General features: G+C 39.0%; 4 protein-coding genes and 1 long non-coding RNA gene across 5 annotated transcripts in view; 3 read left to right on the top strand and 2 right to left on the bottom strand.

Moving 5' to 3' along the window:
- The first annotated feature begins 337 nt into the window (after positions 1-337).
- LOC134794211 (uncharacterized) overlaps positions 338-13,201 on the top strand; it is a 39,050-nt gene continuing 26,186 nt past the window's right edge. The window contains exon 1 of the long non-coding RNA XR_010144645.1: positions 338-408. This is a non-coding gene — a long non-coding RNA (uncharacterized LOC134794211). The remainder of the gene's footprint in view (positions 409-13,201) is intronic.
- LOC134794141 (UDP-N-acetylglucosamine transferase subunit ALG13 homolog) lies at positions 706-1,613 on the top strand. The gene has a single exon (XM_063765846.1). The coding sequence runs from the start codon at positions 768-770 to the stop codon at positions 1,290-1,292; it is 525 nt and encodes a 174-aa protein (XP_063621916.1). The 5' UTR covers positions 706-767; the 3' UTR covers positions 1,293-1,613.
- Positions 1,848-5,207, bottom strand: LOC134794139 (transmembrane emp24 domain-containing protein eca). The gene is made up of 4 exons (XM_063765845.1): positions 5,003-5,207; positions 4,651-4,874; positions 3,545-3,688; positions 1,848-3,273 (listed from the first exon to the last, which is right to left on the bottom strand). The coding sequence occupies exons 1-4, from the start codon at positions 5,136-5,138 to the stop codon at positions 3,124-3,126; spliced, it is 654 nt and encodes a 217-aa protein (XP_063621915.1). The 5' UTR covers positions 5,139-5,207; the 3' UTR covers positions 1,848-3,123.
- On the top strand, positions 6,126-10,525 carry LOC134794138 (DDRGK domain-containing protein 1). The gene is made up of 6 exons (XM_063765844.1): positions 6,126-6,388; positions 6,491-6,580; positions 7,504-7,616; positions 8,326-8,457; positions 8,966-9,139; positions 10,064-10,525. The coding sequence occupies exons 1-6, from the start codon at positions 6,295-6,297 to the stop codon at positions 10,325-10,327; spliced, it is 867 nt and encodes a 288-aa protein (XP_063621914.1). The 5' UTR covers positions 6,126-6,294; the 3' UTR covers positions 10,328-10,525.
- On the bottom strand, positions 10,491-13,136 carry LOC134794137 (nuclear pore complex protein Nup107). Its single transcript, XM_063765843.1, has one exon. It carries the CDS (start codon positions 13,043-13,045, stop codon positions 10,523-10,525), a length of 2,523 nt encoding a protein of 840 aa, XP_063621913.1. The 5' UTR covers positions 13,046-13,136; the 3' UTR covers positions 10,491-10,522.

Genomic DNA, 13,201 nt, shown 5'->3' with positions numbered 1-13,201 from the left:
GACAGTTTAGATACACAATAAATACAGATCCCTAATAACATATAATACAAGTGCAATCTCAGAAATATCCAATACCTAAATCGTAATCGTAATTTTTTTTTCGTCCATCAGGATAGGCTAAAGCTCTAAGCCATACTGCCTAGTCATAAGTAGATTTTTTGTCTTTTCAGTAAGTTCAATCCGGTAAACGTCTTCAGTAAATACTATTCATATTAAGTCAATTCCGATAGTAATGTCTTCAGTAGTCTTGATCATATCCATTAAACATCCATTCTCATTGGTGATTTAGCTCTTGTAAAGCGATAGCGAACTTTACAAGGAACACTTGGACAACCGACCGTTGACTCCAAAATGATGGTTAAACGTGCTTCAAGATTAATTCTCCATTCACTGCACACTACCACATTAGTTTACTGTATAATAGGCTATCGATATTACACTTTAATCAATATTAATGAGCAAAAAACAAAGTAATTCATCTCGACGCGTGCCATCAAGATGGCGGTCGAACCAGAAGTCTCGTAATCGTAAACTTTGCTGAAGTTCGTTTTCCCGCCAAAAAGATTACCAAGTTCACTGTCTATCACTAGGTCATTCGAGTCAATTGTTACATTGTGAATTTTTTTCTTGACTTTGATCGTTTTATTCTAGAACTTGAACGACGCAAAATGACAATGACAGCCACGTCACTGACGTTACGGTGACGTTTATTTTTTAGGTTATATTGTTGTTTTTATTTTGCGATTATACTATTTTTGTCCCATATAATGTCAACAAACTACAAAAAAATATTCGTCACCGTTGGCACAACACGATTCGATACTTTATGTAAAACCATCAACAATGAATCCACACTCGAAACCTTAAAACGGTTGGGATGCAAAGAAGTAACCATGCAGATCGGTTCTAGCGATTTAAAAACAGGCGAATATGTAAAATGCGGGATAAATCTGCATTTATACAAATACAAAGATTCCTTAGAAGAGGATGTAATGAACGTCGACCTGGTTATAAGTCACGCAGGGGCAGGAACTTGCTTAGAAGTTTTAGAAGCCAGTAAACCACTTCTAGTGGTCGTCAACGAGGACTTGATGGATAACCATCAACTGGAGCTAGCGGAGCAGCTGCAGGTCGACGGACACTTGTACTATTGCACGTGTGACACGTTGGAAAGCACTTTGCAAGAAGTAGATTTTAGTTTACTCAGGCCATTTCCTAAGCCTGATGCTTCATTGTTTGTTAAGTTTCTAGATGATGTGTTCAAGGTTACACTACCTTCAAGCCAGAAATAGTACATGCATATAAAATAAAACAACAGAGAAATTACTTGCCCAAAGGAAATGGAAGTTGTAATTTGTTGTGACCTCATGTCCGAGGGACGTGACTCCTATGGGTCATTCTTCCTACCACTGCCCTCCAGGCCTCTCGATCTTCGGCCATCTGCATCGTTGCCTGGAGCGAAGCCTGGGTAATATTCTGGACCACATCTGACCATCTACTGGGTGCATGCCCTCTACTCCTTCGTCCATCGACACTCCCATTATTTTTTTTTACTGATACTAATATGTGCTAACATTTACACAGAAAACTGAACACTAGTTTTTTTTTACCTCAAAGGTCTATTTAGTCTGAATTTTAGAATTTAAACTGGTTATTATGTAAGTTGGTAAATAAAGTTAAGAAGAATTTAAAGTAATGCATTTCAAGATCTTAAAAGATCCTAAAAAAAATGTAATATTTTTAAGTGTACTGAATCACATTCCTGAGTTAGCAGTTAGTATGACTTAATTTTTTGTAATATTTTTTATTTATGTTACTACTTGTAGGTATATTAGTAAAACAATACATTTAAACTTATGTTTTTTAATCAAAAAATACAGATCACTTGCAAAACACATCAAATATACATTAGTAGTAGTATATATTATTTGTTTCTAAAACGATAGTTCTAACTATTATTCATACATTTCGAAAACATTTGTTTATTGTTTTATACCAGAAATTCCCATGATCTAATTTAGATTGAAAGAGATTTATATAAATCCACTTTATTTCATATTTCAAAGATATATTTGTGATGTGAAGAATAGATTGAAAGTAATGGTTATCAAACTGATGTGATTTGTGGATGTGGTAGAAATGTGATAACCATCTTATTTATGATTATAAATCACATGTGCAAATCATGTAGAACTGCCATTTATTTTATGCTAGCTGATGAAAGTTTGTCAACTTAGTATAGAAGCTAAGTGCTATTGAATGGACTTAGACATGAACTCTTACCTAACTACTGTGTTAGGTAAGACAGTAGTCTTAGGTAAGAGATCTTTATGTGTTTAAATAAAAGTAAACAAATCATTTGTACATTTTCGGGTAGTTATAACATTTATTGGTTAACCAACCAAATACAAACCGCCTGGATCAGTCACTGAACGACCTGACTTTAACCTGTTTTATCTACCTTCAACTGCCTTAAGGAGCCATTTGAGGGTAGATTTTGTTTACTTTTATTTAAATACAGATCTAAAGATACAGACTGTAAGTTCATACAATAGCACTTAACTTCTTCTTCTTTCTTTGTGATGGAGGATGATACACATCATGTTTGGACTTAGACCTGAACTCTAACCTCAGGTCTAAGTCCATTCAATAGCACTTAACTTCTCTTATGAAAAACATGATATGTACCTCCATCACATGATGATGATATCCTGTTATCCCTCATCAGGGAGTTATCCAGGGGTGTTAAGCCCCGTCTCCATATCGCGGGGCTTGATCCATCACATAGAGGTACCAAAATAATAATATTTTAAGCTTTCACGACACTGACATTGTGTTGTTTTTCAGACTCTATTATAATTTAGATTTTACAAATTGGGACTACTCAAAGGCTTATAAAGTAATACTCATATTTTAACCTTTTTAAGACACCAAACTTTCTTATTAACAGATGAACCAGTAATGACATTATTATGTAGACTAGACAAATAAAATACCAGTGTTGAGTTTGTATGGTGTGAACAGGAACTAATTATGTATAGAAAACAGTCTGGAAAGCCCCAAATATCTGGTGGAGATGTAACTATAAGTACTAACGGAGTAAAAAGGCTAATCTTAAGGTTTTTACACTAGTTTCTTAGCCTCGAAGAAGCTCTTGAGATGCCTCATCTGCCAGTAGCCGATGCCAACAAGCACACCAGTCTGCAGCAAGCTCCACCACAGCACGCGCTGGTTGGTGCTCTCAGATGTTTGTCTGAAGCGCTCCTCGCGGTGCTGTAGAAAGAAATTGTAAAATAAATCCTTGTTCAAAATTATAAATTAAATATTTGACATAGAGCAATTCAGATACTCGAGTAACAATAGAAGTACTGACGTAATTGTTAAGTTGCTTTAGATGCTGTGTAAAATTAGATTAATTGGTAGAAGCAGGGGTTCAAACTCACAAATTCCGGTTTCACTACATTGCTAGGCCACTGGGGCTCATGTCGTACCTGTGCCAAGATGTACCATGTCTATCATTTTATATATGGTACAAAACACTCACCCGCTGGTAGCTCTGCTCCTTGGTGATCTGGTGCACCTGGTCCAGCAGCTGTCGGATCCGCAGCTGCAGCTCTGTCAGCTTGTCCTTTTGTGCCACATTCGCGTAGTCCACGGCGTGTTCACCTACTTGGATGTCTAAGTGTACCTGAAAAGTATACAAGTTGCTGTAAAGAAAGTATTGTCCACCCAGACAAGCCACTTTGCGAGTAGATTGCCATAGGAAGCAAAATTAGTCTGTGTTGAATGATGATGTACTTGACACAGACTAAGGGTCGGTTGCACCAAACCATCTGTCACAGTTAAAACTTTCGCTAGACTTTATAGTATGGAAAATTTCATAGTTCATTGCTGATTGCCGTTGAACAGTTTGTCAATTGTGATTGGTGCAACTGACATTAAGATGCATCCTTGGTATGAAGAAAGATCTTCTTCATGCGGAATTTCATTGTGAGCCTACTCATTCTGTGTGGATTTACCTATTAATTATTGGAAAATGATAGCAGCTAATTTTGTGCAACACTGTTGACTGTTTATTTAAATAATTTTAAATAATTTCAAATAATTATAATATTGAGGTAAAATAGAGCTATACTGATAATTCAAGTCAGAATGGATTCAAAGGTGGTGAAACACTTTAGTATTCTTAGCTTATACAATGTTTACTCAGCTGCCTAGTTATTATATTTGATCACAAACATCTGATTCAAACAATACATTCTTTGTATATACAACCTACTCCAAGGAGAGAGGAGGTCCTTCAAAGAATTTTAATACTTTTAATCATAACTCAACTTGCAGCCTTCACGAGGGCATCACCAAGAGGATCAAGGGGATAATGTATGCCCCTTCTTCACTCTGCTACGGCTATATCAACTTGCCCCTCCCCAGATCCACTGGCTAGCTCTTTAGTCTTCAAGAATCATTTACATTAAAAAATTAGGAATTAAATGGAACTTTCCGTGTTATATTCCTGTTTCCAGGGGACAGGTGAATGAAATGTGTGGAAATGTCATCATGAAAGTTCCAATTTCTGTAAAAATAGGCTGTTTTGTGAAATGTGCACTAACTCTGTGCACCACTTTGATCCTAGTTTTTATAATATCTTACCCGTAACTGAGAGCCGCTGAACCAAGAGGTACTATTAGAGTACATGCAAATGACATGCTCTCCGGGAGTAGTGGATGTGAAGGAGATCTTGCCCTCTGAGGAGTACACCCGAGACAGCACCACGCCGTCGTTGGGGTCACGGACTTCCACGTGCATGCCGATCCCGGGCGATGAGGGCATGAACCCGCCAGAACGAGGGTCATATAGCTCCACCTTGTAGTTCACTAAAAAAAAATTTAACTGTCCATGGTCATTTTTTTTATTCGATACGCCTTAAATGAATTTGGGATTTTTAGGCAGCGATACAGGCAAGCTAATACCAATAAGAAAGGCTAAGAGAAAACTACGTTACCCATAACAGTTGTGTCATCCGGTATTTCCTCGATAAAGCATTTTCGCTCCCCCTCCCCTATGTGGAAATATAGAGCGGAGGTTAAATCGAATATCAAGAATAACGCAAATAAAGATGAAAGCTTTAATTGTTCCATATTTTCGGCCTTTTTATAAATCGGCGACAATCCTAAAATGACATGACAGACATGACACACGTCACCTAAAAGCAGATACGTTCGGATTCACACTTTGGTCATTTATAAACGATATTAAAATACGAGTTAAATCATGAAGCTTTAGAATATTTAAACTGGAGGGCGCTGTCACTTTTTTCTACTGTAATTAATTACCAATGAATTACCTTCTTATACTATTTTAGTGCTGAGCGCCTACCGCGAACCACGTTCGGCGAGTTGCCTCTCTGTCGGACTTGTAAATTCGTACGTAAGCGTGACAGGGAGCCATGACGTCGAACGTGGTTCGCGGTCATAGAAGGTAGGATCGTATAGAAGTGGTGTACGCGTGCCTCCGTGAGGGACAAAACATACGCAAATGCGACACTGTGATTGGTCGAATTAATTTGTTGCCCACCATAATCCATACTAAAAAACGGTGGGGAACAAAAAATATGTGAGACTGTGACAAGGACAAACAATAATAGCGCTTTCGCTGCTAATCCTACTGAAAGATACATAAGACTATCCCGTTCTGTCAGTTATCCCCACCCTCATGCCAGATCCAGTTTTAATACTAGATTCATGTTCGCGGTAGGCACACTGTTGTAAAATTTTTGAACATGGCAACACGAATATAATGGATATTTCTACTGTACGGTAAATGTAACGTTCTACGCCCGTTCATATTGTTTAATAAATTACAATAATGAAATGTGACATTATTTTAAATACGACTTGCTTAAGAAATATGTTAAACACAGAAAAATATATCTGGTTTATTTATTTAATAAATACAATACACCAAATATGATTAACCACACATATGCTTATGATATCTGCTGCTTTATGAATCAAATGAAACGTATTCATTATGTAGGAATAGACACTTAAGTTTAGCAATCTGTCACTCTGGCACTGACAGTTCCCTTCTGACGTAGCGTAGATCAGTAGATCAATTATCTCATTTACGTGTTTATACGTTTACGAAAACTAAACTATCCCATGCGTATTGCTGTGGCTATGTCGCAAACAGTGTTTAGCTGCAAATAAATATTTAGTTCGATTCACAAATTTATACGTAACGTAGTACTACCTATTTTCTTAAGTAATTTAATTCAGTAAAAATATCAACACCATGGATCCCTTCATAATTGCGGCAATTTTGAGTGCAATAGTCATTATAATTCTATCTGTTGCATTTCTTCGAGTAGTTAAAGTCAAGCCTCAACGTAAGTAGCGACTTTTATTGGAATAACTTTAATAACTACTATCTCTTCAAAGATAAAGAGTTGACCTTTCACTTTTGTCAATATGTCTTTATTTATTTTTAGCTGGAGGAGCAAGACCTGTCCCGCAGAGGGAAGGTGGGCCTGGTAGAGTACAAGCTGTAAGGAACCAACGGGCACGCATGAGAGCTAATGGTAAGTAGCTTCTGGAAATCTATTAAACATTGTAATACAATATGGAAATTACAATAGTTCTGTCTCAAATCATACTACAGATGTAGTGCATAATTGTTTTCCATCGTATTTTCTCGGAAACATTCGTATTTGTCATGCTACTTCGGACAAGCTCAGTACTTTTTGGACCAAGACTGACTGAAATAGCAAGACACATTCGTACGTTTCTGTGTTACTACAATGGAAAATAATTACGCACTACATCTGTACCAATCTTGAATCCTGAATTAATATATTAAATTGATTGATTGATGAATTGATTATTTAAAGATGGATATCATTTGATTTTACCACAAATGAAATGTTTTTATTTTTAAATAATTAAACAGGCAAATTAATATTATAATTTAATTTAATGAATATGCTTTTTATACAACTTGAACTACTGACTCTGCCCACTCTTAATCCCAAGCAAGGCAAATATTTGATGATAAGTGATGGCTACAAAATTTTGTTTCTGAGAAATTGTATATCTTTGATACACAGCATTGCAGCAGCACCTTTGATTGTTTTGTAAATGGTGGATTTGAGTGTCCCATCTTGGCCAGAATTCCTTTGACCCCGTAATGGCCGGTAAACACCCCCGTTATGATTTGGAGTTGTCTTTTGCTAAGTTTCCAAAGCTTTATGCTCCAGCCGGAGCCTACTCCTTGCATAAAGAGCTTTGCATGCTTTAGACCCGTCAGACTGTCCCATTCTTCCTGATGTTTAGTCTCTAGTCTCTCTAACTCTATAGCGTTACTCAAAGATAATTGCTGTTAAATAGAGAGAAATTGATATTGAAGTAAACCAACCGGAACTGGAAAAATTACAATATTTGTTGTGTCTTCAATAGTTATCGTATAAGGGGTTTACACTGTATTTATTTTATAATTTGTATGAAGCTGTCCGGAATCAAGCTGCTCTTGAAGAAGATGAGCCGGGAGTGGCCAATGAAGACCATGACGAAGGCCAAGATGGTCAAAGGGTGGAGTTTGATGATAAAATGGGAGCTAAGGTAAATATTCGCAAAGATATATGTAACTCCGTGTAAGATAAATAAAGTCTAAAGAAAAAACGTGCCTCAGAAATCAAGAAAAAGTCAATCTCGAATAGATGGTGCAACACCTTCGGCCTATGCTCGGCTAGATGGTGTTGACGACACCGTTTGATTTTTAACACATATCAGTGAAATTTACATATGTAGGTCAAAGTCAGATGGCGTTAAAAAATATAAAAATCATTTATCCATATGAACAAACATTTTTTGATATTTTTACTATTTTTATACATTTTCAGTTTTAGTTTTAATCATGTGTCAATAGATGGCAGTAAATTTACTGTGACTAAGACTGGAAGAGACCACTTTTAAGCCATGAGACCACCTGTCATTACATTCTCAATTGTCAGCCTCTATCATTAATAAATATTTCGTTTCTTCTATAACTGTTCCTTTAAATGATGTGTTCAATAATAGTTATTTACGATACAAGTGCGAAAAATATTAAATTCGCACGAGTTGCAAATTACCTATTCGCACGTGTATCATACAACGTTTTACAGTAGGTAGATTTGGCCGTTCAAATTTTCGACGCAGTTACGTAATGTGCTTATTATACACAGGGTGTCGAAATGGAGCACCAGATGTAGGTACTGCAAAGAATATTATATTCTAATGGCCCGCGAGTTTTTTTTTTTTGTAAAACGGTTTTTTGATTTATTTACAGAAAAGAGCTAAGCTGGAAGCCAAACAGGAAAAGAAGAAAGCAAGGGAAGCTGAAGAGCAAATGCGGGAGATGAAGAAGAAGAAAAATGAAGAACTAGAAGAGGAGAGAAAGAAGATCGAGGAAAAGCAAGAGGTATCATACCAAATACCTACTTTATAAAAAAAAATCCTCAAAAGAGTTTCACCTCACCTCATAGTGTGAACTAGAGTAAAGTAGATGGGCTCAAAAATCGTATCATGTGTCTATCTAAGGGCCGATTGAGACAGACTGCAACCAGACTGCAACGTCGGCGTGTCATACAAGTTGCAGTCCGTCTGTACCGGCCCTAAGAATTATATACTTGTTTTTGAAATCCGAAAACTACACAGTTTAAAGTGAAATTAAGGTTAATTTTTTTTTTCAATAATTTTTATTCTCATTGATAATTTTATTGTCCAGTGTCCTGTGTGTAAAACATAACATGTATAGATCTGCACGGCTCTTTATTTATTGCGGTAACCAGGTAGAGTATTATTAACCACACTGTTACCAATACCACATAACGTATGGCGCCTTCTACTTCAGCGGTCACATGTGCAATAATTTACACATTTTAGTATGTCTACTGTTAAGTTGTTATTTATTTATTTAAATTGTGTAGGAAGAGGAACGCAAACGGGAAGAGGCCGAAAAGAAGGCCGAGGAGGAGCGCAAGCGCCGCGAGCAGGAGGAGTACGAAGCCCTAAAGGCTGCCTTCACTGTGGAGGGCGAGGGCTTCGACGAGGAAGACCAGGACAGGGAGTCGCTGCTTAAAGACTTTGTTGATCATATCAAGGTATGTGCGAAGTATGTTGTAGGGCGAACGAAAAGGTTTTAAGCAGGGGCGTACTTTGAAATTTGGCGCCCCGGGCGAATACGTTTTGCCGCCCCAGAAGTCAAGGAAGAAAAACAAAATGCAATCCGGCATGCCGCCCCTGGGGGTTGGCATATGCCGCCCCTGGAGGTTGGCGCCCCGGGCCATGGCCCGGATGGCCCTAGGGTAAATACGCCCCTGGTTTTAAGCACAGATTAACTTGCAAGTCTGTGCAGATTTAGCGACTATGCCACGAATAAAATAAATAAATATTATTCTACATTTCTACGCAAATTGACTAAGCCCCACGGTAAGCTCAAGAAAGCTTGTGTTGTGGGTACTCAGACAACGATATATATAATATATAAATACTGAATGTGATTAGAATATTAGATGAACGACCGAATTTATTGCGAGCAATTTCAGCAGTGGCGATTTGCCCTAAGGCCAAGTAGGCCCGGGCCTAGGGCGGCAAATTGTGACAAAATATTCGCTGATGAAATAACTCAAAATTAGTCAATATGATGGGTGCTGAGAAAGGGACGGCTACAGGGCCTGGAGCCTAGGGCGGCAAAGACTGCAAATCCGCCACTGGCAATTTGTATACTGCTCGCGCAATGCACGCATGTATTACGTTACGTAGGTATTTTCCGGCAATTTCGATATGGTTGTGTTATTTCGCAAGTCGTACCTTGGGCTATTATAACTTCATCAGATCAGCTCCACCTCCATGTTCGTATGACATGTCATCACGCAATCGCGTTAATAATAAGTTAGCTGCTACTGCTGGGGCAATGCTTAAGACTATAATTACTTCTATCTTCACCCCCTTTAAACGTTTAAGAGTACCCTTACTACTCTTACTCAACGTATACGTCGTATACTGACATATAAAACTTTTTTCAGTCACAGAAAGTCGTATTACTGGAAGATCTTGCCGCGCACTTCAAGCTAAAGACCCAAGCTGCCATAGACCGGATAACAGACCTCCAAGCGACCGGCGAACTCACTGGGGTGATCGACGACAGAGGAAAGTTCATCTACATCTCGCAGAAGGAGCTAGACGATGTGGCGAAGTTCATTAAACAGAGGGGGAGGGTCTCTATCACTGAACTAGCAGAAAGCAGTAATGATTTGATCAATTTGAACCCAGTGCCACTGTCTACCTGAATCACAAAAGCCATAATTTTAGGGGGATAACACACTGTCTGATTGTTATCCGCCTAAAGGTTGCATAGTTGTGTATTTTTATGAACTGTTGAGTGAGGTTTACAAGATGACTAATATTTTGTTATACAGTGTACATAGAGACCATGTAAAGAAAACAACAAAGTTCAAAGAAATATTTATTAAAAACTCATGCACTTATTCATTTGTTTCATAACCAAACATATCCTTTTCCTTTTCCAACAACAATAATGAGGATTCCCGGATTCTATCCAGGATTTCCATTAGCTTATCCTTAGTGAATACTTTGTAAAGCCCTCTGTTTTCTCCTGCAATCAAATTGCTTAGTTCCACGGCTTCTTTATGACTTTCTACATCATCACCACTTTGAAGCAGTTTTAGTATCAGAATAGTAGCTTCTGGAATACATAGGCGCCTCAAAGTCTCTAACTGTTTGGACCTTTCAGACTTCTCATCCTCACTGAAGTTTGGAGAAGAAGAGTTGTCAAATTCATCTTGAAGCCATCCCCCGGGGAAAAGCAGAACATTATACAACAAGCTCTTAGTGTGTTTTAACTGATGAAGCACAGCATTCATCCACCTTGCCTTCTGTTGCTCTGCTTGAGCACATTTCTGCTCATGGTATACTTTATCAGCAAAGGACGCGTCAGCAGGCAAAGGGTCGACGTCTTTAGGCTTCCCGCTGATGAAATGTCTGTACCAAGTTGCAAACCCTTCTAAAGCTTCAAGGTATGCCTTCAGGCACAAGTGCTCACGCAGTTCAGAGGAGTTTTGAGGAACCTTGTTCACAAAAGATGGCAACAGCTGGTTTACGTTGACAATACAGGCAGATGCAGCGTCTGTGTTGCCAATGAAGATAAAAGTGCGTATCATAGCATTACTTAGCCAGAGTGCCTCCACCACTTGATTTGGGACTAAAGCCAGCCATTCAAGAGACGACAGCACTTTAGTAATCAGTGTCTTATCTTTCTCAACTGCAGTAGTTTGATTGAACATCATGTCAATGTTCCCATAGCCTTGTTGGATTTCAGATATAGCTCTCTTTACAGCAACTCGGGCTGAAGCAGCCACATCTATTCCGGCTGTGGATCCGGCTTTCACAACCTCTTGCCTGTTGTCACTTTTGCTTATATGATCCATTAACTCAGCGTATAGGACCACCTGGCTGTCTTTTGGCACTGTAGAAGTATAGTAAGCCAAAAGCTCTGGACGATCAACAGCTCCAAGAGTTGTCTTTTCAATGAGCTGCGAAACATATTTTTCTAATATTTTGTCTCCAACATCATGTTGAGGATCTTTTCCCATTTGTCGAAGTACTAGGATGAGATGAGCTAGAAACCGGATAAATTGTTCATCTCCACTCTCCAGCCAATCCAATGAGTCTTGCATAACAGCTCTGACATGACCTAGCATCAGGTACCGTTGGCATGTCTGGTAAGGTGTCTCTTTCTTACCATCCATTAGGGCATTGACAGCACTGAACACTTCCTGCAATGGCATCTCCTCAATATGAAGCTCTGATTGCACCAACTGTAAGACATCTGGCTCCGTTGTATTAGCATCAGCTGTGGCATGATGCTCATGCAGAAACCTATCAACCCTTGCCTCAATTTGTGTTCTCAAATGAGCCCAGAGCAGATCTTCCCAGTTCCCTTGACAGGCTGCTATGGTGCTAGGAAGATGTCCACAGAGAATACCCATTGTAGCTCTGTAGTAGATATTCTCAGCGATATTGGTTGCAATCCCCAAGGCACACCACTTCCACAAATCCCGTGATGGGTTACCGTAAATCTCAAGATTGCTGTTAGGATCTTCTCTCGGCAAGTAGTGCATCAGTCTCCACCCCTGCATGGCAGCTCCGCGCCAAGCCTGCCCGGCACTGAGACACAATGAAACAGCATCTTTAAACTTGCCACATCTTACTTCAGTGAAAACACGCTTGCAGAGATCACTATCATCTTTCTGGTCATCGGTGTGAATAGTCTTCTTCTGCCGTCTTGGCGCATCTGGATCTATACAAGTAACCATGTCCTTAGCTTTCTCCTTGTTAAACAGACTGGATCCAATAAGTAAATGATGCAGAGTATTGCTCCAGTGAACATTATTTGGAATTACCGGAGCTACATTGGCTGAGGCCTCATCTTGGTATGCAGCTGAAGCTTCTAGCCAGTCCACCAACAGTTGCAACAGTCGCAGTTCGGAATCGCTTTGAAATAAGGCACCGACCAAATCTTGCTGAGATAACATAACCTCGCTTAACAAACTCTCTAAAGATTCAGGGTGTTCCTCAATGGAGTCAGCATATAAGCAGTGCAGAAGCTGCCAGGTGTTTGCTTCTTCACCTAACCAATAATTGTGCACGTTGTATCGGTTCCAGGGCTCTACCTTTTCCAGCGACTCCCGGCACTTTTGACCTAACTTCGCCATCGTTTCCAATACGTTGCTTCGGTGACTTGAATGAATAATCTCAAAAAAAGCTTCGTTCAAACCTTCGCTGGGGTTGCCGGGGTTGATCAGCATTGAAGATTCATCCAGTACTTGCCGTAAACTTGTGTCATTGAGAGTTTTGAATATGGAGGTATCGTTAAGAATGGGCGACATATTCAGCGTATCGTCTCTCGGCAACAAAGACCTCGTACGTTTATTCCGAAGCGGCGTGTGTTGTGTGGAATGAAACTGGGCGGATTTGTCGAAACTCATGGCTAGTGATTTTAATAATAATGTAGCTATTGTATACAAAACATCGATTAATTTCCCACTCTCATATTATGACTGACCGCACCGCCGCCGTTAGCAATGGCTTTGACAGTTTGAGCTTGACAAGGTGACTTTTTTTTCATTTATGATTTTGAAAGT

Source organism: Cydia splendana, chromosome 10 (assembly GCF_910591565.1).
Source record: "Cydia splendana chromosome 10, ilCydSple1.2, whole genome shotgun sequence".
NCBI classification, from domain to species: Eukaryota; Metazoa; Arthropoda; class Insecta; order Lepidoptera; family Tortricidae; genus Cydia; species Cydia splendana.
This window is presented reverse-complemented; position numbering and strand designations above follow the sequence as displayed.

Excerpts from the sequence above, each read along its gene's own strand:
- LOC134794137 (XM_063765843.1), bottom strand. The coding sequence starts at position 13,045 with ATGAGTTTCGACAAATCCGCCCAGTTTCATTCCACACAACACACGCCG.
- LOC134794138 (XM_063765844.1), top strand. The coding sequence starts at position 6,295 with ATGGATCCCTTCATAATTGCGGCAATTTTGAGTGCAATAGTCATTATA. Across the intron at positions 6,389-6,490 it reads AGTTAAAGTCAAGCCTCAAC|CTGGAGGAGCAAGACCTGTC; the intron begins GTAAGTAGCGAC and ends ATTTATTTTTAG. Across the intron at positions 8,458-8,965 it reads AGATCGAGGAAAAGCAAGAG|GAAGAGGAACGCAAACGGGA; the intron begins GTATCATACCAA and ends TAAATTGTGTAG.
- LOC134794139 (XM_063765845.1), bottom strand. The coding sequence starts at position 5,138 with ATGGAACAATTAAAGCTTTCATCTTTATTTGCGTTATTCTTGATATTC. Across the intron at positions 4,875-5,002 it reads GGATGACACAACTGTTATGG|TGAACTACAAGGTGGAGCTA; the intron begins GTAACGTAGTTT and ends ATTTTTTTTTAG. Across the intron at positions 3,689-4,650 it reads TCAGCGGCTCTCAGTTACGG|GTACACTTAGACATCCAAGT; the intron begins GTAAGATATTAT and ends TATACTTTTCAG.
- LOC134794141 (XM_063765846.1), top strand. The coding sequence starts at position 768 with ATGTCAACAAACTACAAAAAAATATTCGTCACCGTTGGCACAACACGA.